The sequence below is a fragment of the Phoca vitulina genome, unplaced genomic scaffold (genome assembly GCF_004348235.1).
Source record: "Phoca vitulina isolate PV1807 unplaced genomic scaffold, GSC_HSeal_1.0 scaffold6, whole genome shotgun sequence".
Taxonomy (NCBI): Eukaryota; Metazoa; Chordata; class Mammalia; order Carnivora; family Phocidae; genus Phoca; species Phoca vitulina.
The window spans coordinates 3,030,346-3,054,632 of NW_022589709.1; the positions used below are offsets into that span (position 1 = coordinate 3,030,346).

Genomic DNA, 24,287 nt, shown 5'->3' on the forward strand with positions numbered 1-24,287 from the left:
CCCTAGTGTTGAATATCTTTTGTGTACTTATTTGCCATTTGTACCTTCTTTGGCAAACTATCTGTTCAAATTTTTTGCCCATTTTTCAATTGGCTTTTCTGTTTTCTTGCTATTCCGTTTTAAGATCACAGGTGCACACACACACACACCCAGGATGTAAGTCCTTTATCAGATATGGGTTTTGTAAATATTTCCTCCCAGTCTGTAGCTAATCTTTTCATTTTCTTAACAGTGTCTTTCAAAGAGCAGAAGTTTTTAGTTTTGATGAAGTCCTATTTATCTGTTGTTTTCTTTTTATGGTTTATACTTTTTGTAGTCTATCCAAGAAATCTTTGCCTAACCCAAAATCACAAAGATTTTCCCCATGTTTTCTTTCTTTCTTTTCTTTCTTTCTTTCTTTTCTTTCTTTCTTTCTTCCTTCCTTCCTTCTTTTCTTTCTTTCTTTTTTTTTTTTTTTTTAAAGATTTTATTTATTTATTTGACAGAGAGACACAGCGAGAGAGGGAACACAAGCAGGGGGAGTGGGAGAGGGAGAAGCAGGCTTCCCGCCGAGCAGGGAGCCCGATGCGGGGCTCGATCCCAGGACCCCGGGATCATGACCTGAGCCAAAGGCAGACGCTTAACGACTGAGCCACCCAGGCGCCCCTCTTTCTTTCTTTTTTAAAAAATATTTTATTTATTTATTTGTCAGAGAGAAAGAGCACAAGCAGGGGAAGTGGGAGGCAGAGGGAGACTCAGTCTCCCCACTGAGCAGGGAGCCCGATGCGGGACTCAATCCCAGGACCCTGGGATCATGACCCAAGCCAAAGGCAGACGTTCAACCAACTGAGCCACCCAGGCATCCCTCTTTCTTTCTTTTTCTTCTTCTTTTTTCTTCCTTTTTCTTTTTTTTTTTAATTTTCTTTCTTTCTTTTTTCCTTTTCTTTCTTCTTTCTTCTTTCTTTCTTTTCTTTCTTTCTTTTGCATGTGGGAGTCCAATTGTTCCAGTACCATTTACCCTGATTTTGATTTTGTTGGTCTTACTACCTCTCTCATTGATAGATCAGTTCATAAATAAAAATCTCCGAGCTCATATTAGTCAATTACATTGTATCTCTGCTTGTTAATCAGCCCAGACCGAAAAATGGAGGCTAGAAAATTAAATTTTCCAGTCCCTGTTTCTTCCTGTCATACGATTTTTATCAGCTCATATATATTGTTTAAACAGTGCACTTCGGGTGAGTGTCATGGCTAATGCATTGTTCCCCCACAGTCTGCTGTATAGTTTCAATTTGTAATCACCCTTTTCGTGTTACTGTCTCTCCGGTACTGCAGACCTTATCACTAACAACCATATCAACAATCCAGACCTGCCTGAGGCAAATGGGAGGGGAGGATGCCAGCCGTTTGCTTTGCTTGCTACACCTTTCCATGACAGCAGGGGGCAGCAGTAACCCTGGCATTTGGGAACTATCCCCAGTTTACACTTTCATTTACAACAGCGAGATTTGTGTCCCACATAGGAGGTCCCACTGAGGGACAATTTCAGTTAGCTCTTGCAAGCTGAAGAACTTAAAAAGGATTTAGAATCCTACAAAAAGGCAGGGAAGCCCTTTTGGATAATTTGTTGTAGCTGTTACTGTGGTTAGAGTCCACATTTACATTATGATGTGGAATTTCACCAAAGAAAAAATAGCCATGCCGTTATTGTAACCGTTTTTGAGTCATCACAAAATCTACCCATTTCATTGGTTGCTTGATTTATTTCCTACACATTCCCCAAAGAATCTGGGCTATATCCCATCCATTAAAGGTCCTTCTTTAAGGTCCATCTCAAATGTGACCTTCTCCAAAGGGTTGCTCCAAGTTCACCCAAATAAAAATGAACTCTATACCCTCTTATAGCTTCTATTCTGTACTTACAGCACCTATCTTCCTTAAGTCATAATTATCCACCTGCTTTATTTATGTGGTGAGAGCTCAGTTCCTGATTTATCTGGCATCAGCTCTGACAATCCCAGCATTGCCTCCCACATAGCCAGGGCTAAATATATTTTTGGTGAAAAATGGATATTGAACAAAAGCAAAAGAAAGAAGAAAAACCCCATGTCTTCTGAATGGCAAGTGTGTACGATGTGAGCTGCCTGCTTTTGATATCACTTCACATCAGGACTGGGACTAGGGTCAGGTGTGAGGCATTTGCTTCCGATGCAAAATTAAGGAGGGGGAGCAAAACTCAGTAATCAAGATAAATATTACTTAACTGCAATACTTTAAAGATAAATATGAAGGCAAAAATCCATCCATGATGGAGAAAATATTACAATTTTATTTTTTATTTATTTATTTTTTTTTTTAAAGACTTTACCCATTCATCTGACAGAGAGAGAGACAGAGAGAAAGGGAACACAAGCAGGGGGAGTGGGAGATGGAGAAGCAGGCCTCCCGTGGAGCAGGGAGCCCGATGCGGGGCTCGATCCCAGGACCCCGGGATCACGACCCGAACCGAAGGCAAACTCCCAACAACTGAGCCACCCAGGCGCACCGAAAATATTACAATTTTAAATAAAGACAGGATCAGTAGTTCACGTACTACCATTTAAAGAGGAGAGGTTCTTCCGAGGGACTCTTATTCAAAGATTGGAATTATTTTCCTGAAAGCATGGGTGGCAAATCCTCTTAGACAGATTTCTAGAGTTTAATGATACATTTGTGTTCTAATAAATTTATTCATTCACCAGTATATATTGCTCATCTACTGAATGCCAGCTACTATCCCAGGGGCTGAAGATACAGTGGCCCAATTCAGGGCAAGCCCAGAAGCTGTTTCTCTGCAGTGATCTGAGAAGGTCTTTATCCACTTGATTCTACCTTTTACAGGTCCAAAATGAACTTTTCTTAGAACCTTGGGCCTCCAAAGGGCGGAGACAGATTTTATGAACCAGACTCCCATAGTCTCCTTTACCCTATGTATATAGACTCCAGTCTTTGTGACTTATGCAGGATTTGGCTATCTTCCTTCTGAATCTACTTTCCTTTGTCCGTTTATCATCTTCCTCCAGCTCTGACACCTGAGTCCAAATTTGTCCTCCAGCACATGTTAACCTGGGCTGAGGAACCCTCCAATTTAATCAGAGTTGAGCAGAGTGGAGAAAGCTCTGGTCTGAGGGTCAAAAGACCAGAGTTCAACCTGTCTGGTAGATAACCTTAGGCAAGCACTATCTCTTCTCAGCAAAATGAGACTCTTAGGCAGAATCAGTAGCCTCTAAGTCATGGAAATGCTTTCCAGGTATCTACTGAGGCAAAGGGCAGCCTAACTGGTAGGGCTTTAGCCTGATCACTCTATCCCCACCTTCAACCAGAGCACCTACACCTTCATCTCTTTGTTTACTGGATTCCAGTTAAGATTTCATATAAAAAAATTTTTTAAAGGTCAAACTGTACCAAAAGTTTGGAAATCACTGAATCACATGGTTTCTAAGTTTTTTAAAAGATTCGACATTGATTAGTTCTATTGGTATCACCCTATGTATGTATCATTTAGTATATACACCTTAGAGATAGCAATCTCACACATTTAAAAGTGCATGTGAAGAGTCACGTCCAATGGGGAAAAAAAAGGTTTTCTTCCCAGGGTTCAGGAGAAAGCTCCGTAATTCCATAACCGAAAAGCTCTGTAAGTACAATTTTTAAATAGACTCTATTTTTTAGAGCTTTCTGGTTCAAAGTTTCAGAGTTTTAGGCTCATAGCAAAATTGAGTGTAAAGTGTAGAGTTCCTGTATCACCCCTTCCCCCAACTACTCATAGCCTTCCCCACCATCAACATTCCCCACCAGACTGGTACATCTGTTACAACTGATGGACCAACATTGATACGTCATTGTTACACAACGTCCATAGCTTACACTGGGGCTCATTTTGGTGCTAAATATCTATGGGTCTTGACAAATATATAATAATATGTATCCACAATTAGAGTATCATATAGAAGTTTTACTGCCCTAAAAATTCCCTGGACTTAACCTATTTATCCCTCCTTTCCTCTACACCCTGGCAACCACTAATCTTCTTACTGTCTCCATAGTTTTTCCTTTTCTAGGGTGTAATATAGTTGGACTCATACAGTATGTAGCCTTTTTAGATTGGCTTCTTTCACTTAGTAATATGCATTTAAGTTTCCTTGATGTCTTTTCATAGTTTGATAGCTCATTTCCTTCTTTTGCCGAATAATATTCTATTGTTTGGATGTACCACAGTTTATTTATCCACTTACCTCCTGAAGAACATCTTGGTTGCTTCCAAGTTTAGGCACTTATGAATAAAGCTGCTATCCATGTGCAGGTTTGTGTGGAGTTTTCAACACCTTTGGGTAAGTACCAAGGAGCACAATTGCTGGATCATATGATAAGAGTGTGTTTAGTTTTGTTAAAATACCACCACTGTCTTCTAATGTGGCTGTACCATTGTGCATTCCCACCAGCAAAGAGTAAGTTCCTGTTTCTTCATATCCTCGCCAGCACTTGGTGTTGTCAGTGTTTTGGATTTTGGTCATTTCAATAGCTGTGTTGTGGTATCTCGTTGTTTTACTCTGCACTTCCCTGATGACATATGATGTAGAGCTTTTTTTTTTTGTATGTTTATTTGCCATGTGTGAATCTTCTTCAGTGAGGTGTCTGTTTAGGTCTTTGGCCAATTTTTAATTGGGTTGTTTGTTTTCTTATTGTTGAATTTTAATTAAGAGTTCTCTATATATTTTAGATTAACAGTCTTTTATCAGATGTCTTTTGCAAATATTTTCTCCCAGTTTGTAGCCTGTCTTTTCATTGTCTTACCAGGATCATTCAAAGAGCAAACAGTTCTACTTTTAATGAAGTCAAATTTACCAATTTTTCCTTCTATGGACTATGCTTTTGGTGTTAAGTCTAAGAACTCTGCCCAGCCCTAGATCCCAAAGATTATCTCTATTTTTTTCCCTAAGAGTTCTATAGTTTTACATTTCACTTAAGTTTGTGATATATTTTGAGTTCTTTTTTTTTTTTTTTTTAAAGATTTTATTTATTTATCTGAGAGAGAGAATGGGAGACAGAGAGCATGAGAGGGGGAGGGTCAGAGGGAGAAGCAGACTCCCCGCTGAGCAGGGAGCCCGATGTGATACTCGATCCCGGGACTCCAGAATCATGACCTGAGCCGAAGGCAGTTGCTTAACCAACTGAGCCACCCAGGTGTCCTTGAGTTCTTTTTTTTAATAAGGTGTAAAATTAGGTCAAGGGGTTTTTTTGTTTTTGTTTTTGTTTGCTTATGGATATCCAATTCCTCCAGCACCGTATTTGGAAAAGGCACTCTTTCTTCCACTAAATTGCTTTTGCACCTTTATCAAAAATCTGTTGGAAATGTTTGTATAGTCTATTTCTGGGTTCTCTATTCTGTTCCATTTATCTTTGTGTCTTATCCCTCCACCCATGTCACAGTCTTGAGTGCTGTAGCTGTGTAACAAGTCTTATACTTAAGTAGACTGATTCCTCCCACTTTATTCTTCTCTTTCATAATTATTTTTGCTATTCTAGTTCTTTCTCATCTGTATCTACAAAATATCTCTGGCATTTTAATAGGAATTATATTAAACCTATATAAGTATTTGGAGAAAACTGAAATTTTTACTATGTGGACACTTCCAATCCATGAACATATGTCTCTCCATTTACTTGGATCTTTGATGTCTTTCCTCAGCATTGTGTCATTTTCAGCATACAAATTCTGTATAAGTTTTCTTAAATTTACATATAAGTATTTTTTAGCTATTGTAAATGGTATTGTATTTTTAATTTTTTAATTTTGCATGAGTTTTTTTGGTAATTAATATATAGAAATGTGATTGGTTTTGTATTCTGCAAACTTGACCTCATTTTTTATTTTTTATTATTATTTTTATCTCCTTTTTATCACCTAGTTTTTGGAACTTTTTTGTAGATTGCTTGGGATTTTCAACATACATAGTCATGTATTCTGCGAACAAAGGCAGTTTTTTTTTTCTTCCTTTCTGATCTGTATGCCTTTTATTTTCTGCCTATTGCACTGCCTAAAACTCAAGCACTATGTTGCGTAAAAATGGTGAGAATTGACATCCTTGCCTTGTTCCTGATCTTAGGAAGACTTCACTTGGTCATTGTGTACCATTCTTTTTATATACTGCTGAGTTCTATTTGATAATATTTTGTTAGAAATTTTTGTATCCCTATTCATGAGTGAGAATGGTCTTCTTTTTATACTACCTTTGATTTTGTAATCAGAATAACACTAGCTTCATAAAATAAATACCCTGGAGGATATTTTTACTGAGCATAGGCTTTTGGGTTTTCCATTCTTTTCTTTCAGCACTTGAAAAACATTGTGCTCCTTTCTTCCATCCTCCTTAGTTTCTGATGACAAATGCACTGTCATTCAAACTGCCTTACTGTATAGGTAAGGCATCATTTTCCTCTGGTTAATATTTTGTTTTCAGGAATTTAACTGTGATTTGTACTGCCATGGATTTCTTTAGGCTTTTCAGGTTTGGGATCCACTCAGCTTTTTAAACCTGTAGGTTTATATCCTTTGCCAAATTTTGGATGTTTTCAGCCATTATTTCTTCTAGCATCTCTTCAGCCCCACCTTTCCTCTTCTCCATTTGGGACTCCAATGACATGAATGTTGGATCTTTTGTTCTAGTACCACAGGTTCCTGAAGTACTGTTCATTTTTTTTTTTCCAGTCTGTTTTCTCTGGGTTGTTCATATTGGGTAGTTTTGATTGTTCTCTCTTCCAGTTCACGGATTCTTTCTTCTTTCCCTCCATTCTGCTGCTGAGCCCAATCACTGAGTTTTCTTTTCTTTTCTTTTTCCAGTTATTGTATTTCAGTTGTAAAATTTCCATTTGGTTATTCTTTTCATCTCCTATTTCTTGGCTGAGGCTTTCTATTTTTTTCATGTGTTTCAAGCCTACTCCAAATAGCTTTTTTATGAATGCTTTAAAATCTCTGTCAGATAATTCTAACATCTGCTGTCTCAGGGTTGCCATCTATTCTTTTTTTTTTTTTAAGATTTATTTATTTATTTATTTGAGAGAGACAGAGAGAGCACATGCATGTGCATACACATGTGCAGGGAAGGGGGAGGGGCAGAGGGAGGGAATCCCAAGCAGACTGCCCACTGAGCATGGAGCCCAACGCGGCTCCATCTCAGGACCCTGAGACCACAAACTGAGCCAAAATCAAGACTTGGACCCTTAACTGACTGAGCCACCCAGGCACCCTTGATTGTTTTTTTTTTTTAAATCAATGTGAGGTCCTCCTATTTCTCAGTAAGACAAGTGATGTATCACTGGAAGTCTGGATGATTTTTTATTATGTTAGCAGACTCCGTGTCTTATTTAAACTTCTTTTAACAAACTTCCTCTGCCCTTCTCCCTCTCTGGTGGGAGAAGGGCACCATCTTGTTACTAGTGTAGAGTCCAGATATTCCACTTGGCCTCAGTTCATATAGCTGAGGTTGGAGGTGCTTCTCACTACTTTCTGGCATGGTGAGATTTCCAGCTCCCTACATGGTCTCCAATGACATGGGGATGAATGAGGAGGAGCTTCGTACCAGCTGGCTGGATAAAAGCCCTTGCTCCTTGCAGTTCTCTGACAACACCCAGTTGGGAGTATGGGATGCCTCATTAGTCTAGACTCCCCAACTTGACCCTTGCTTGCATGGGTGGGGAGTTAGGGAGCATGGCTTTTTCTGCGATGTTTAACTGGACTAGTTCTTGTCTAAAAGCTTTCTTCTTCTTCTTCTCCTTCTTTCTTCTTCTTTTCTTCTTCTTCTTCTTCTTCTTCTTCTTCTTCTTCTTCTTCTTCTTCTTCTTCTTCTTCTTCTTCTTTCTGAAAGCTTTGTGTCTTTCTTTGCTGCTCCTTTACTGGTTTTTTGGCTAGAGAGATAAAGCTTTTGTTGGGACTTTTTTTTTTTCAGGATTGCCAGCTTCTTCTGCAGCTCCAAGTCTGGAATGTATAAGGCAAAAAGAAAACCCAAAGAACTCATCACCATGTTGTTTCTCATTTCCTACAATTCCTGGCTGGTCTGTCTTCTTCTCTCCACCTTTCAGAGTCTTCTAATAGATCTTTAGTCATATAAACAATGAGAGGAATAGACAAAAATATGTCTACTCCATCTTTCTGGAAGCATAAGTCTAACTGGTCCATTTTGGGGTAAGCAATGAATTATCAAGGCAATCAATGGGGTGTTTTCCTTCAATTTCATATCTACATGTTTTAAAATTTCTAAAATAGATACAATTTTGCAATAAGGAAATGTATTTCATTTTTAAATGATTTAAACTCAAAGCCATGTAGAGTGCATTATACCCTTATTGGCTATCACCAACTATTTTCACAAGGTTAGTGGAATCAGGGAAGGTGATCACAGCACATTATGCTAACACAGCATCACAGGTTGTGTTCTCCAAGAAGCAGATTTTGAGATGGCGTTTTGTGAGAAGGATGTTAAGGAGCACCCCTAGGACCAGCACCTGTGTAAGGGAAGGATGCAAGCAGGAGTGCACTCAGGGCAAAGCCAAGCTGTGATGCAGGCTCCATGGGGAGCTCTTGAACTAGAACAGCCCCTGAGAGTTGGTCTGTGTTGGAATAAGATGGCCAGATCTTCATACTCCATATCAATCCATTCTTATTGTGTGCTCTGGGAAGTGTTACCTTGGGTGAGGGAGTTCTCTGAAGCCGAGGCAATTTCCAGACTCACTGCCAGCTGAAGGGCAGCCTCGCAGCAGCTGCAGCTACAAGTCCTTCATTGAAGGAACGACTACCCCATATGGATATTTCAAATGGAAATGTATCTTTAAAACATCCCCTCCAATCTCTTCATTTTATGGGTCCTGTGGCAAAAGACAGGAAATGACATAAGGTCACATACCAACAACCTCTTCGCCAAATATTTCTCTTCACAGCAACCACAGCACACTTTACAAAGTGCAAATTTGATCAAGCCACTCCTTTATTTAAAACATTTTAGGGGCACCTAGGTGGCTCGGTCTGTGAAGTGTCTGACTCTTGGTGTTGGCTCAGGTCATAATCTCATGGGTCGTGGGATCCAGCCCTGAATCGGGCTCCATGCTCAGCACAGAGTCAGCTTGAAGATTCTCTCCCTCTGTCCTTCCCTCCCACTTGCACGAGTGCACCTGCGCACGTGCACACTCATGCACACGTGCACGCTCTCTCTCTCAAATAAATAAATAAATAAATAAATAAATCTTCAAAAATAAATAAAAAAAACATTTCAGTGGCTTCCCATTACTCTAAGGTCAGAAGTTAAAATCCTTTAGATGACCTCAAAGCCTTGTGTGGCCTGTCCCTGCTGCATTGTTTTCCATCACTTTCACCCTGTCAGTCTCGACACTGCCTTCAGTATTTCGAGGCACCTTGCTTCTTCCCACCATAGCACATCTTGTGTCTGGAGGACTCCATTCAATCACAACAACACCATGAATGACCTTATTTTGCTGCTGGCCAAAGATCCCTCTCTTGTCTTTTGTGTGTGTGCCAGACATTATGTTTGGGACGCTGGTTAGTAATCAACCATCCACTGCTTCATTGCACTTGCAGCAGCAGAATTGCTACCATGGTGATGAATATTGCTGTCAAAAATATTGACTTTAGGGGCGCCTGGGTGGCTCAGTCGTTAAGCGTCTGCCTTCGGCTCAGGTCATGATCCCAGGGTCCTGGGATCGAGCCCCGCGTCGGGCTCCCTGCTCAGCGGGGAGCCTGCTTCTCCCTCTCCCACTCCCCCTGCTTGTGTTCCCTCTCTCGCTGTGTCTCTCTCTGTCAAATAAATAAAATCTTTAAAAAAAAAAAAAAATATTGACTTTATCTGATAGAGTGTATTGACTTGATGCCCCAATTGATATCTTCCAGGAGGAAGAGGTCTGTTGCTTTGATATACGTAAGTATTTATGTATGAGTCTCTTGATGAGCTGTCAAGATAGAAAAGGAAATGCAGAGAAAGTGCCTGGCAGAGCACATTGTAGTGTGCAAGTCCCCACCTCCATTTTAGTTTGGTGGCGTTTGTGTAAAATCATAGGTCTGCTCAGCTAACACCCTGCATGGTGGACAAACAAGCTTTGTAGTAAAGAAGCCCTTTGGGGTGTGGAAGTAGAACAATACTAAGAGAAGGACAAAAGACAAAGCCATGGTCTATAGAATCATGTGATTAAGGCATCTGTATCTTCAATATTTCAATCTCTGGCATACTGTAAATTTGGGACTCTGAGTCAAAGGCTTTGGAACGAGTCCCCGTTTATCCCTCTCCCATAACCCATAACCTCTCACATTCCCAGGAGCCTTCCCCAAAGCCACTGTCAGGTGTTTGAGGACATGCTTCTTTTTCTCCTTTTACTTGTACCCACTGCTTCAAGACTCAACTCCCAGGACACCTTAATCCCCAGCATCTACTGGTCTTTGTATATCAGAAATCACAAGGTGGGATTTTCCAGCCACCCACCAGAGCAACTTAGAAGGACTTCCCCCTGATACTCCCAAGCCACCACTCCTTCCAGAGAGTACCTCATTTCTCACCTCCTCCACCTCTGCCACACAAATTTGCTCTACAGAGAAAGTCCCCAAGTTTTACTGGAAACCCAACTTCCATCCTAGTAGACACTATTGTCAGAGAGAATGAGCAAAGAATTGCAAGGCTGGGTGGATGACCCCCAGGCTTATACAAACACACCTGGTTCTCAGAATCATCTTTCTCAAAACCAACTTTTATCATCTGTTAACAGTTTAATGATTTTTATAGACCTGTGAAACTTATTTACAACTTTTTTTTTAATTGAAAAGACAATGTTATTTCTTTTTTACAATAGGCATTTTTAAAATTTATAATCTCATTCCTAATGTAGTATGACTTCTTATTTTTGGAATTATTTTCCACATGCATACATAATTTACACAGTTCATTTGTACACAGCACTTTCGATAATCTATTATCTCTTAACAATGTATCTGTGCCTTTTCTATGTTCCTGAATTCTGAATATTTATATCGCTTAGAATTTTTATTTTATACCGACTAGAAGATATCTTTCAGACTTAGATCTTTTATCATCTACCTCTCTTTGCATATATTAATAGGAAAATGTAAGTGAAATTTGTTAAGGTATTTCTAAGGTGGCGACTGCCACCTGGCTAACAACAATTTAAAAACCATCCTGATTTCAGGGATGTTAAAATAAAAAAAAAGATTCCATAATAAATTACCATGGACACAGTCCTTTGCTTGATAGAACAATCCCCGCTCTGTTGAAGTTCTCTGTGCCTTCCAGATCATCTCTCTCGGCTTTCCACGCTATAGATATCCACTATTCTGAGTGTTGTTACTGTTTTCTTGTTTTTCTCTACACTTTTAGTAAATACGTACCCCCAAACATGTTGTTTGATCTTGTTTTTGAATGGTTCTATAAATGGAATTATATCCTATGTATTTTTCAATTGCTTCTATTATTCAATATTATGTGAGATTCATCCATGCTAACATGAATAGCTGCTATTCATTTTCACTGCTATCTAATATGCACTGTAGTCATATACCACAATTTATCAATCCTCCTGATTGATGAACGTTTGCGCTATTTTCAGAGTTTTGCTATTACAAATTGTTTTGCTGTAAACATTCTCCTAGCTGTCTCCTGGAGAGCATATGTGCGACTTTCTCCAAAGTATATACCCAGGAGGAAGAGTTGTTAAGATTGGATCCGGAGTGGGCAAACCTTTTCTGTAGTGCCAGATAGTAAATATTTTAGACTTTGCAGGCCATAAGGTCTCTGTTGTAACTATTCAGATCTGCCATTTTAATGAGAGAGTAGCCATAGACAATATATAGATGAATGGTTGTGGCTATGTTCCAATAAAACTTTGTTTACAAAACCAGGCAGTTGGCAAGATTTGGCTCTCCGGCGGCCAATTCCTGACCTAGATGATAAACTCCTCATTCTGATCATCTACAAATGCGGCTACACCCCCCTTTACCTCCCGATTATCCCAAGGAGACACGAGTCCTGTCTTTAGTGTATGGACTGGACTGAAAGTCCATGTTCAGGGACCTTTGGGGAAGAGAAAGAAGAGCATGGGAACATGGTATTGGTGGTGCTTTCCAGCCTATAGTCTGTGACTTGTAGCCATGGTCTTGGGGAAAACAAAGGCAGAAAGGGGTTGAGGCAAAGCATGGCACTCATCCTGGCTCAGCTGGTCATGGGTGGGAGGTGAGGTTCTGTTTGACTGGAGGCTGGGGTCTCAGGCTGCAGCATGGGTCACGTCACAGGAGCCACTGTGAGGTCACTACCAGGCTAGGGGATATAGATATTCAGACGAGATAGCATTTCTTTTGGAGTTGCATGGTTTCCTTTATTAGAGAAAGCTAGAATTGACTCTCTAGGGATACTTCCCTGAGGCTGGGTCTCCATGGCAGCTTCCTGCCTGGTCTCCTATTTAAATGGATTTACCTTCAATGATTATGGTCTCCATTGTCTCAGATGTCATGGTACCAGAGATCTCCAGATCTTTTCTGCCCGGGGCTTTCTCTACCTTGGCCTCTATGTTGCGCTTCTCTACTGACTTAGCCACGAAGTCTACACCTCTATCGCGTGATGTGACCACTGTTTTTGAGCCAGGAGTGACTTTCAAGTTCCTGAAGAAAGAGCCAATTTTACTGGATTTCTTACTTACAGCACCCGAACTGCTCGTAGATTTGATCTTCCCCGACTTGTGAGCTGTCCTTGACTCCTTTGCCATGGCGCTGTGGCTACCAGTCCTGCGAGAGCCGTGTTCTCTGCTTCTTCCGTGGCTCGGCCCTTTTTCCTTTCTGTCATCTCTTTTGTCATGGCCGGATAAGGACCGGTGGGAGGATGATCTCCGGGTCGACTTGTCCCCTCCTGTCCTGTGGTGACGGGAACTTTTCCTACTGGAAGTTCTGTCCTTCTTTTCTCTTCTTTCTTTTTTTCCCTTCCGGGTTTTGGCACCAGGCTGGGAGACCTTCTGGCTTCCATCCCGCTCGCTCATGTAGCCTTCACTCTGCAAGGTGGAGACAAGGGGTCCTACCCGTGGGCATGCGGCTTTTTCGGCAGCAGGCGTGCCCGTCGTCACTGCGCCTGCAAACACCACGCTCATGCTGCTGCCTGGGGAAACGCTAGCAGCCCCCGTCGTTAGGGTGGAAGCACCGGCCGAGGACAGGCTTGCAGCTCCCAACGCCACGTTCGTACCCTCTGAGGATATATTGAGAGCACCTGCGATGGCCTTGTTGGATCCGCTTTCTCCTGTACATCTGCCGCTGGCTCCAGACAGGGCCGTGCTGACCTGGCCTGTACTCGTAGCCTTGGTTGCTACTATGCTCAGCGCACCTGATGAAGAGCTTGTTCTTGCCCCAGCCATGGCCAAGCCCGTGGTAGCGCTCGTTGCTGCCCCCGCCATGCCTGCGGCTGCCCTGGTGGCTGCTCCTTCGGCCCTCCCGGCGGCCCTCGCGACTGCAGGGGAGCCAGGCATTCTGTGGTGGGCGTGATGGATTCCCTCTCCCCCAGCGTAAGCCGAGGAGGTGGCTCTAGACACCTCACGAGGCTTGTGAAGCCTGAACTCATCCTGATCCCCTTCTCTGTGGAGCTCTGTGGTCTGTGCCAAGGGGAGGAGAAACAGGTAAGAGAGAGATGATAAAGTGAGACTAGAACCGTCTGCTCCTTTCTCAACGTGGAGCTGGAGCTGAGCAACTCAAGGGCTTCTAATTGGAAGGACCTTGAAAATGATCAAATCTACGCTCCCACTTGAGGCAAGATCCCATCTATAGCACCCCTGTCAAATGGTCACTTGGTTTTTACTTAACAATCCCAGTGCCAGGGAAAGCACTGATACAATTCCCCATCCTCATATACTTTTCTTTTATACACCTGTGTTTAGATCTCTGCAGGACAGATTCCTACAAGTAGGATTGCTGGGCCAAGGGATCCACACATTTTGCATTTTGGTGGCTGCGAAAATCGCGCATGTGCAGACACACGTGGGTGTCCTGATTTTAATCAGCACATGGTAGTCACAGCGATACAGAATGAAGGAAAGACTTCCTAATTGCTACCAATGTTCCACAGCTGCTGAGACTAACTGGGTGGGGGTAAGTGTTCGAGAAGAGACTGGGGCCATCAGGATGCCCAGATGGATGGAAGGAGTTACAGCCCTGGGCATGAGACCAGAACAGTGGATACGTGAGGTCTCTCTGAAATTCAGCCTCGTGGAACAACTGGGAGAAGCACTCAGAACCTCCCCAGGGTGCTAAATCCCCTAGTGGGGGCTCATTTTGCCCTGAGCCTATTCGAGGGGAATGCATTTCCCAGGTGAGCCTCAGAGAGTACCAGAGCTTCTGTAGGACCAACTTTGAGTGGCTCTCCCAAAGCACCCTGCCCCATTCTCTTGAGACTCTGTTGATGCTTACCACTAGGCCCTTGTCATCCTCTAAGGTGGCTGCGTCCCCAGTTTGCTGGGTCGGGGTACTGCTGCAGCTATCCACTGGTGGTCTCAGTAGATAGACAAGTTTTTCCCAGTAGCAAAAGAGGTCTTCTCGTGCATCTGAAGAGGGACACAGCTGCAGGTAGAAAGTGCGGCCAGTGGCAAGCTTCAGGCGCAGCTGCTGTTTCTCACGATCGTGAATGGAGATCTTGACAAACTTGAGGGGAAGCAGCCTGGTGAGCTCTAGGGTCTTTGTGGGCTTGCGACCTCTCCCCTTGGTGGTCCGGGCGTGTCTGGCATGCTCTTCACAGATTTTTGTTGGTCGAGCCAGCAGCATGACATCAGGTAGTGGGAGGATGGGGCTGGTGGATGCAATGCCCACGGTCACCATTCGCACACGGTTGTGTACATCGATCACCTCTCCTTTTTTGCTGATCTGGATAAAGTCACTTTCAAACATAGGTGCATATTTGAAAATGTCATACTCTCCTCCCTTGTACAGTTGTCGTTGCAGGTCCCCCATGGAGGTATTGAACACACCCATTGAACGGTAGCTGTGGGCCGTGTAATAAGGTAACAAACTTTCGCTGCTCATGGTTCTCTTCATTTGAGACAGCTCCACCAGCCACAAATCGAGTCCTTGAGAGAGAGAGGGAGTGAAGGCAACTGCCCATCTCCCTGCAGGGCTCTGCCTAAATCTCCTCTTACCACCTCATTTATCCTCCACAGTCCTTTGTGACCTGTCCCCATCACACACCCCTTTGTCCCAGCCTCCAAGCAGCCACCCCCTGGGGTCAGGGTCACCAGTTTCCCCCCAAACTAACCACCACCTCCCCCAGGGGACAGGCTGACCCTGCCAGGGTGGAGGTGGAGGTAGGCTGCATATTATTTCAATCAAAATGTTAGGATGCATAATGTATGAAACCATTCAGCTTTTGTAAATACCTGGGTTGCTTCCAGTTGCATTGTTGTCATAGATATCCCTATGGTGATCATCTGCCTGCAAGTGTAGTTTTGCATCTGCTAAATTATGTCTTAGGGATCCAGTCCTGGAAGTGGACTGTGTGCTTGCTAAGGGCAGGGATCCTATTTGGGATCAGTGTAGAGTGCAGTGCTGCTAGGCACTTGGAAGGAGTTGTGGATAAATGGCCCAAGGGGGCTTCGGCTACCTGTTAGAACCAGAGCTCCATTTGTACAGTGGATTCCAGGGTAGCGAGGCTTCTCTCACCCATTTTCATGTAGGAAGGAGGTGAAATTTTAAAACCATAATTTTATGGTGATGAACTAAGGCTCAGGATTATCTTGGTCAGCGTCAGAAGGCAGAGCTGGATTCCATCTCAGGTCTTGTGACTCAGGTCAGGACTTCTTCTCTGCCTCAAGGTGCATGGCTCACCATTAGACTCTCATTCCGCACCAAATATGGAATCATTTGCTGTTAGCAATATGCGTGGGGACTTACTGGGAACCACAGGAATTCATACAGGGCTTGAATCACCATAGGATTTCCCGCACTGGCACGCCTGCTGCTTCACTCTTGATGTCTACTTGATAAACCACTGATGTTTTGCTTCTTTGAAAAGCTCTTCAGAGAAATTATGGCAAAGACATCTTTCTGGAGGTTTTTTTTGTTGTTGGTTTTTTTTTTTTTTTTTACTTTGCACAGGTGATGAATCCAAATTCCCCCTCCCCCAGTTAGAAGACTACTTCTAAAATAAAAATGTGCCACCGCCAGCTCAACAATTACCATGTGGAGGTCTTGAAATAAATTTCAACCCCAAAATGTTCTTTTTTAAGACTTTATTTATTTATTTATTTATTTTAAGTAGGCTCCTTGCCCAGCGTGGAGACCAGCATGGGGCCTGAACTCAATGACCCTAAGATCAAAACCTGAGCTGAGATCAAGAGTTGGACACCCAACCAACTGAGCCACCCAGGTGCCCCCAAAATGTTCTTTTTTATATCCCTAGTGCCTACCACAGTACCTGATACATTGCATCCTTCCAATAAATACGAACTTCCTTGTGACCATTGGGATTAATTCTTCTATTTGTTTATTCCACAAAACTGATTGAGCAAGTATTAATTTGGGGACCAGCTAGAAAATGGAATTGCAAAGATAAAGGTCTTTACCTCTGAAGAGCTAAACATTTTTTTTCTAAAGATGTTAAATGACTTCTCCAAAAAAAAAAGAACAAAATGGCTTGTATTCTATGATAAGGAGACAATCACTAAAAGTTAACACGCTCAGGTTTAAAAATAAGAAGTTAGGTTTTTCTATATTATAGTCAACCATATATTCCCATAAGTTTATTTCTGATGAATGATTAATAATGAGAGAAAACATGATCATATTTTTAAGAACTTATAAGTCAGGCATGTTACTAACCACTTCACATTCCTTTAAAAATTTAATCCTCACAACATTATTAAATTATAGGTACAACTACTGTCCGTGTTTTATAAAGGAGCAAATCAAGGCTAAGAGAAGTTAAACAACTTCTTCAAGGTCACAAGAGATCAAAAGCTCATGGAAGTCCCCACATGTGGCAGTGGTTAAACTACACCACACTGAGTCACACAAATAGAACACACATATACGAGTACTGCGCAGCATACATTCACCCATTTAATGAATATTATTAAGTGCCTACTTTGTGCCAGGCCCTGTTCTAGGTGCTAAGAGAACAGCAGTGGACAAAACAGACAAATAACCTAGCTCTCACAGAGCTTGTACATAGATGATAAATGAGTAAAATATTTGGTATGCCCACTGATGATAAGTGCTATGGAGAAAGATAAAGTAGGCACACTGGATGGGAGTGTGTGCAGGAAAGGGGGAGTTGGAAGTGGTGGTCAAGAAAAGCTCAGTGAGAAACAATATTTGAGCAAAAACCTAAAGGAGATGAAGGAGGAAGCTGTGCAGACATCTAGGGGTGTAGCCTCTCAGTCAGAGGGAATGGCAAGAGCCAAGATTCTGAGGTAGGAGAATTGCTCGTTGTGTTAGTGGAACACCAAGGGGGCTACGGTGATGGTGACGAGAGTGGAATGATAGAAAGTGTTTGGAGGTGAGGCCAAGAGGCAACTGTGGTGACAGTAGGGAAGCAGATGGTGTGGGACAGACCTTGTAGAACTGTTAGGTCCTTGGCTTTGCTCTAAAAGGGAGATGATCAGACTGAAGTAGACAGAGGATCGTTCTCGCCACCATGTTGAAAAGAGATTGTAGAGGTGCAGAGGGAGAGAAGAGGAGCCTGGGTGGCTCCTGCAAGAGATGATGATGGCTAGGACGAGTGTGGTAGCAGCGGAGAAGGGAGAAATGATCAGTTGTTAGACATGTTTTGATTGAGGCAACTATTGTATATACTGGGATTGAACAATTTTCAATAGATGTTAGTGAGTGAAAAAAAACAAGTTGCAAAACAGCATATATTGTATGCCATATATTTTTGAGTCAAAAATCTTAAAATGTGTACATGTTTGAGTGTGTGTACATATGTGTGCAAAGATGTGCAAGAAACTGATAACAGGAGCAAACTTGGGGCAACTTGTTGGCAGAGGGAAGTGGTGCGATGGAGACATAGCTCTTCAGGGCATTCTCTTTTATACCTTTCAGATTTTGTTGCGTTGCGTATACTACTTACACAAAAATAGATAATATTCTAAGACTTATAGATTTACAAAAATGTTATTCAATAAAGCTCTATTCTTAGAATATTCATTGATTCAGGCCTTGATATAGAAAAGAAGTAAGTAAATAGCTTCACTCAAAGGTAACTCTCTCTAGCACAAAAATTTCAGAATTTGAGAACCAAAATATAAAGTATAATTCAAAATTTATTTTCTGATTTCTCTTTAAGACCTTTCAAAAATTTATTCTCTCCTCTCAACCTTTAAAAGTCACAAACCCTATCATAAAAATAGAGACTGTGGCACCTGGGCGGCTCAGTCATTGGGCGTCTGCCTTTGGCTTGGGTCATGATCCCAGGGTCCTGGGATCGAGCCCTGCATCGGGCTCCCTGCTCGGCGGGAAGCCTGCTTCTCCCTCTTCTACTCCCCTGACTTGTGTTCCTGCTCTCTCTGTCTCTCTCTCTCTATCAAATTAATAAATAAAATATTTTTAAAAATGGAGATCAATAAGTCAGGATATATTTACTTACTGGCCATTCCATTGCCCATTTTTGTGCTAAGAGAATTCAGGTTATCAAAATGTAAGTCTCAAAAATTTTTAAACATGACTTTCATACAAATGTAGAATGAAAACAATATGAAGATTTATTTAATCCATCAATGAGGAAACCAGCAGGATGTTAAAGCTGGTTCCAAGGAGAATCAGAGGAATTGGCATTGGCATGGGGAAAACAATGTCAGGTGAACCTTGCCAGGTCAGTTACTAAACTGGTTAAATCTCTACAGGGCAATAAAATCTTAACCTTTGGGGTTATCTTTTTTTACAAGGCAGAAATCATTTGCATCTCTTCTAAACAATAATCTATACGTTATTACAGAACTTCACAGACTCTCAGACTTGAATCAATAGTCGATAGCCGCCTTAGGAACCAAAAATGTTCTCAAACTACATTGTGATAGTTACAAACTCTGAATACACTAAAAACCACTGAACTGTACAGTTTCAATGGATGGATTTTATGATATGTGAAATGTATCTCAATAAAGTGCTAAAAAATAGCAATACTTCAGTCTTAACTTACTGATCCAATTCCATTGTTTTACTTCCTTCTCTTAGACAATTAAATAATCTTTGGGCTGGCATGTTAAGGAATGCTTTAATATGGCACTGAAAGTACATGTTGCCTGCTTTTCAATTTTTTTATTTACAAATTTGGGGTAATTTTTATTTATTTTTTATTTTTTATTTTTTTAAGATTTTATTTATTTATTTGAGAGGGGGAGAGCATGAGCCAGAGAGGGAGAGAGAGCATAAGCAGGGGGAGTGGGAGAGGGAGAAGCAGGCTCCCCGCTGAGCAGGGAGCCCAACATGGGGCTCCATCCCAGGACCCCTGGATCATGACCTAAGCCAAAGGCAGATGCTTAACCGACTGAGCCACCCAGGCGCCCCGTGGGTAATTTTTCTTAACAAGGAAGATAGTGAAGCATGTGTATGCCATGACCTTAATCTCAGAAAGCTCACAATCCAGGAGGAGAATACAGAGTAGAAACAGAGAACAAAACAAGAGGGCAATTAAATATATGCTAGAGTAATAGTGAATGAGTTGAATGGTGAACCTAGTAACACCCATCCCGATATTAGAACCAACAGTAATTGTTTTGTATGAAAAACTGCTGGGGCCCCTGGGTGGCTTGGAAGGTTGGGCATCTGCCTTCCACTCAGGTCATGTCTCCAGGTCCTGGGATTGAGCCCCATGTTGGGCTTCCAGCTCAGCGGGGAGTCTGCTTCTCCCTCTCTGCCCTCCCCTTCCCCCCGCCCCGCTTGTGCTCTCTCTGTCTCTCTCTCTCTCAAATGAATAAATAAAATCTTAAAAAAAAAAAAAATGCCAAAGCCGCAATTCTAAGCATAATTTTCCATATATTTTTAATTGGCCTAAGATTAAAGAGACGTGCAAAGTAAAAACACTATATATGATATACTGAGCATAGGTAGACATGCAAGATTATAGGTGGTTGAAATCTACATATTTATCATGGGAAAAGGTTTCAAGTCAATAACTTGTGTTCCCCATCTATTATTTTGAAAACCAAGGCAAGCAGACAGCTATATATAGCCTTTTTAATGAATATGCCAACCGAGAGGGCATTGTGAGCTAGGGCAGGATGTGAGGGTGGGGAGATTTCCATACAGTACACAATGTGTATCTGCTGGGTAAATCCCCTGGCCTAAAATACAATCCACAGTACTTTTATGTCAATGCTGCTAAGCAAGGTGGCGTGGGATGAGCTGCGGTTAGCCTTAGGCACCCAGGACTTCAGGAAGCCTACCTGATTTCTGTCTCACCTCTGGCTGTCAGAAAAAGCCTGCAGTCACCTTGACTCTTCCCCTGAGGGCCAGTATGCAGATCAGTTTGCTTCTGCCTTGGGTTTAAAAAGAAAATGAGCTGGTAGGCATAGAAGAAGCCAGACAGGTGATCTAAATAATTTTATTTCTCAACATTATGATCCAACTCACGTCACCCTCTCTTCCCCTTCTACCTTCTTTTTGCTTCCTTCTTTCTTTTGTCCTACACAGCCACATGTAGCCCCACGCTGAGTCAAAATTCTGCCCTCATTTTGTCTTAAGACTATTTCCCTCTCAGCTTCCAATTTTGCTCTGTTAATAAGCCAGGAGATGTCCTACCTTGGCTTATATATTTATTTCTTTGATGTTATACTAAAGAAGCTTGCCATTAAATATACACACAAATACTAAAACAGTTAACAATAAAGATAAAAATGAAGATTAGAAACTGTGTACAGATAGAGGGAGGTAGCCGATTCAGGAGCTAGGATAAGATGATTATTACAATTAAATATTAAACTTAACTCTGAAAAGTACTGGAGGAATGTACAATCAGTGATAACATTGATTATCTCTGAGGGGTGACACTAGAACTAATTATTAATTTTGTCTATTTGCTGGTTTGCCTATTTCAGCAAGGATGTATTTTGCTGTTATAACCAGAAATATATATCTATTTCAGAAAATTAGCTCTAAGTTTCCTGGCCACCTATTATCACTGTCTTCTGCTAATTAAACCAAAGATTTCTGACATAGGGCATAGTTTTCTCTTATTTTAAATTGGAGAGTAAAAAGGAATTCTCCCATGTCATTTTTTAATTATATAAGTTAAAAAGTGAAACATCTTTCTACCCTTTTAATTCCATTTGCTGGAATGTTTGATATGTAATTTCCCTGACATTGCCCTGTGGGTATACATGCATATATATACATATATATATATATATATATATACACACACACACATTAATATAAACACAAAAGGTTTTTAGGTAAAAACAGGATTATGCCATATGTACTGGTCTGCCCCTTTTCTATCTTAAATATATCTTGTACTTTTTTAGAGTGATACATTATATACTTTAACTTTACTCATTTTCACGATCTTATAGTGTCCTTTCGAATGGATGTACCATGGATGATTTAACAAGTTTCTCAGTGAAGCACATATAGACCATTTCTGTTACAAATGACACACAGGGAACATTTTGTGCATATATATCTATGTGCTCATGCTTTTTTTTCCCCTTTAGGATTAATAGTTCTAGAAGGAATAAAGGTTTGCGAGGTTTTAAAAACACTTTTCAGAAGAGGCTATGTAATTACCAAAATAGTCTGGGTATCATTAAAACAGACATAAATAAACCTGATCAAGTTCAGATGAGAACCACAAGGAAAATAAAGAGCTTTGAAGCCACATCCTAAGAGGACCATTAAAGGATCTCTGGCCTGGACACAGGAAAGCTCTGGGGTTACATAAGAAGCATCTTTGCTTATCTGAACGGTTATTCCCTAGAGCAGGGAAGATGACTAGAATTGTGGGACCTCAAATGATAAAGCAAAAAGATGGACCTTAGGTTTGTGTAAAGGCAGATCATTTATTTATTGATGAGCCAGCATCCATTCCACTTTCTCTGGTAGCAACACTCTGGTGTTCCTTGGGAGGGCCACCCCCCCATACTCTCGGTCCATGTGGTTCGGTAGGACGGACAGTATACCCCACCCCCAAATCCAAGAGAGAGTACAGACCTAGAAATAGACAACAGAACATTTTACTGCCTTGGCTGTGATGCTGGAGGTGCGTGTGATCATGCCACCCAAGCCAGGGAGATGACCCACAGTTCTGAGGGGTTTGCTGGAACTGTTAGGGGAAAGAATCCAATTCCAGCGTTAACATGTCAGCCTGTAACTCCCGGCATCCATCGCGCTGCCGTGAAGGAGAGTGGGCCTCAGCATGAAGTCAACACAGAACTAAGAAATGAAAATGAACATTTCTGACGTCTGGATCCAGCAGTGCCAGACTCAATTGTTTTTTTCTTTGTTATAGGGGGTTAAACGAGGTTTTCTAACTCAGTTTCAGTTGAGGCCGCAAAGGCCTGTAATACTATAATTAAAGGAAACAAGTATCTTCCTATCCTAAAATAGAATACTTTATCATCTGTGACACAATAAGAAGCAAAACAGGTTCTGCCAGTAATAGCGTTTGCCCACCTCCAGCTCTTAGAAAACAAGGGCTTGAAAAGTCAAGAGAAAGAGACTTTGGTGCACTATGAATTTCCTCTCACAGCCCCCCGTGAGGGAAGGAGAGTGGGTGCTTACATCCATCAGAAGCCAAGTGACAAGGACTTGAAGGGACTATTCAGTGAACTTGACACAAGGCTCATAGAGTTTAGGAGACGTAAGGACTGGTGTCTAAATCCCACTTGGAGAAATGTACTGGTGAAAGTTTGTGGAAGAGCTGCTTATTTGGTGCCAAGAGGGAGAAGGGGCTGTGCTTGGGGCAAATGGTGTGCCCATCAATTGCAGGGCAAGGATCTCTGAGGCTTGCAACAGAGCCATAAAAAGAATAAATGGCATGCAGTTCATTTTCAAGGAAAATTCACCCAAGGGGACAACCAAGATGGGGAAAGGGATCCCAACAGAGTTGGAAAGAGCAGGAAGCACACTGAAGATGCAGCAGTATATGTCCAAGAGCTGAGGGTTGGGCTCATTGGCCAGTCCAAGTGGCATCTCCCACATCAAGAGAACTGCTGTCAGAACCCTCCGAAAATAATGACAACAACAAAACACATGACAAAACTTAACTATGGAAGAAAAAGCAACAATTGCGTATCCACCACATGCAGAGGGCATCAACTCCAGATTACAATGGTAGCCTCATTGAATGCTGTGCCTTTTTCCCTTCTGGCCCCCAGCCTGAGCTTGAACAGGTGGGTCAGGAGCCAGGGGAAATGCGAGGGGAAAGAGGAGGAGTTAAGACGTGGAGGAAAAGTCAACATGCTTCGAAGTTGGAAACAGGCTTATGATTAGGATGAGGAAAAGCATTAAATTAAATACAAGTTCGAACTTTTGATTATTATGCTGGTCTGGACTGGCCTTGCTTTCTCTTTTTTTAACTTTTCGTGATGGAAATTTTCAAACATACAGCAACATAAGGAGAATAGAATAAAGAACCCCCACCTACCCATCACCCATTTTGGTAATTGTCAACTCATGGACAAACATTTTTTTTATCTCTTCCCCTACGTATTTCTCCTCCTTCCCTGAGTTAGAACAAAGCTAATCTTGAGCATTTTATTATTTTTTTTCTTATGTCATTTTTTTATTATGTTATGTTAATCACCATACATTACATCATTAGTTTTTGATGTAGTATTCCATGATGCATTGTTTGCGTATATTACCCAGTGCTCCATTCAATACGTGCTCTCTTTAATACCCATCACCAGGCTAACCCATCCCCCCACCCCCTCCCCTCTAGAACCCTCAGTTTGTTTCTCAGAGTCCATAGTCTCTCATGGTTCGTCTCCCCCTCCGATTCCCCCCTTTCATTTTTCCCTTCCTGCTATCTTCTTCTTTTTTTTTTTTTAACATACAGTGTATTATTTGATTCAGAGGTACAGGTCTGTGATTCAACAGTCTTACACAATTCACAGTGCTCACCATAGCACATACCCTCCCCAACGTCTATCACCCAGTCACCCCATCCCTCCCACCCCCCACCACTCCAGCAACCCTCAGTTTGTTTCCTGAGATTAAGAATTCCTCATATCAGTGAGGTCATATGATACATGTCTTTCTCTGACTGACTTATTTCACTCAGCATAATACCCTC

General features: G+C 41.7%; 1 protein-coding gene across 1 annotated transcript; it reads right to left on the reverse strand.

The window, feature by feature from the left end:
- Positions 1 to 12,486: 12,486 nt before the first annotated feature.
- On the reverse strand, positions 12,487 to 15,079 carry FAM71B (family with sequence similarity 71 member B). Its single transcript, XM_032403526.1, has 2 exons — positions 14,471 to 15,079; positions 12,487 to 13,659 (listed from the first exon to the last, which is right to left on the reverse strand). The coding sequence occupies exons 1-2, from the start codon at positions 15,077 to 15,079 to the stop codon at positions 12,487 to 12,489; spliced, it is 1,782 nt and encodes a 593-aa protein (XP_032259417.1).
- Positions 15,080 to 24,287: the final 9,208 nt, after the last annotated feature.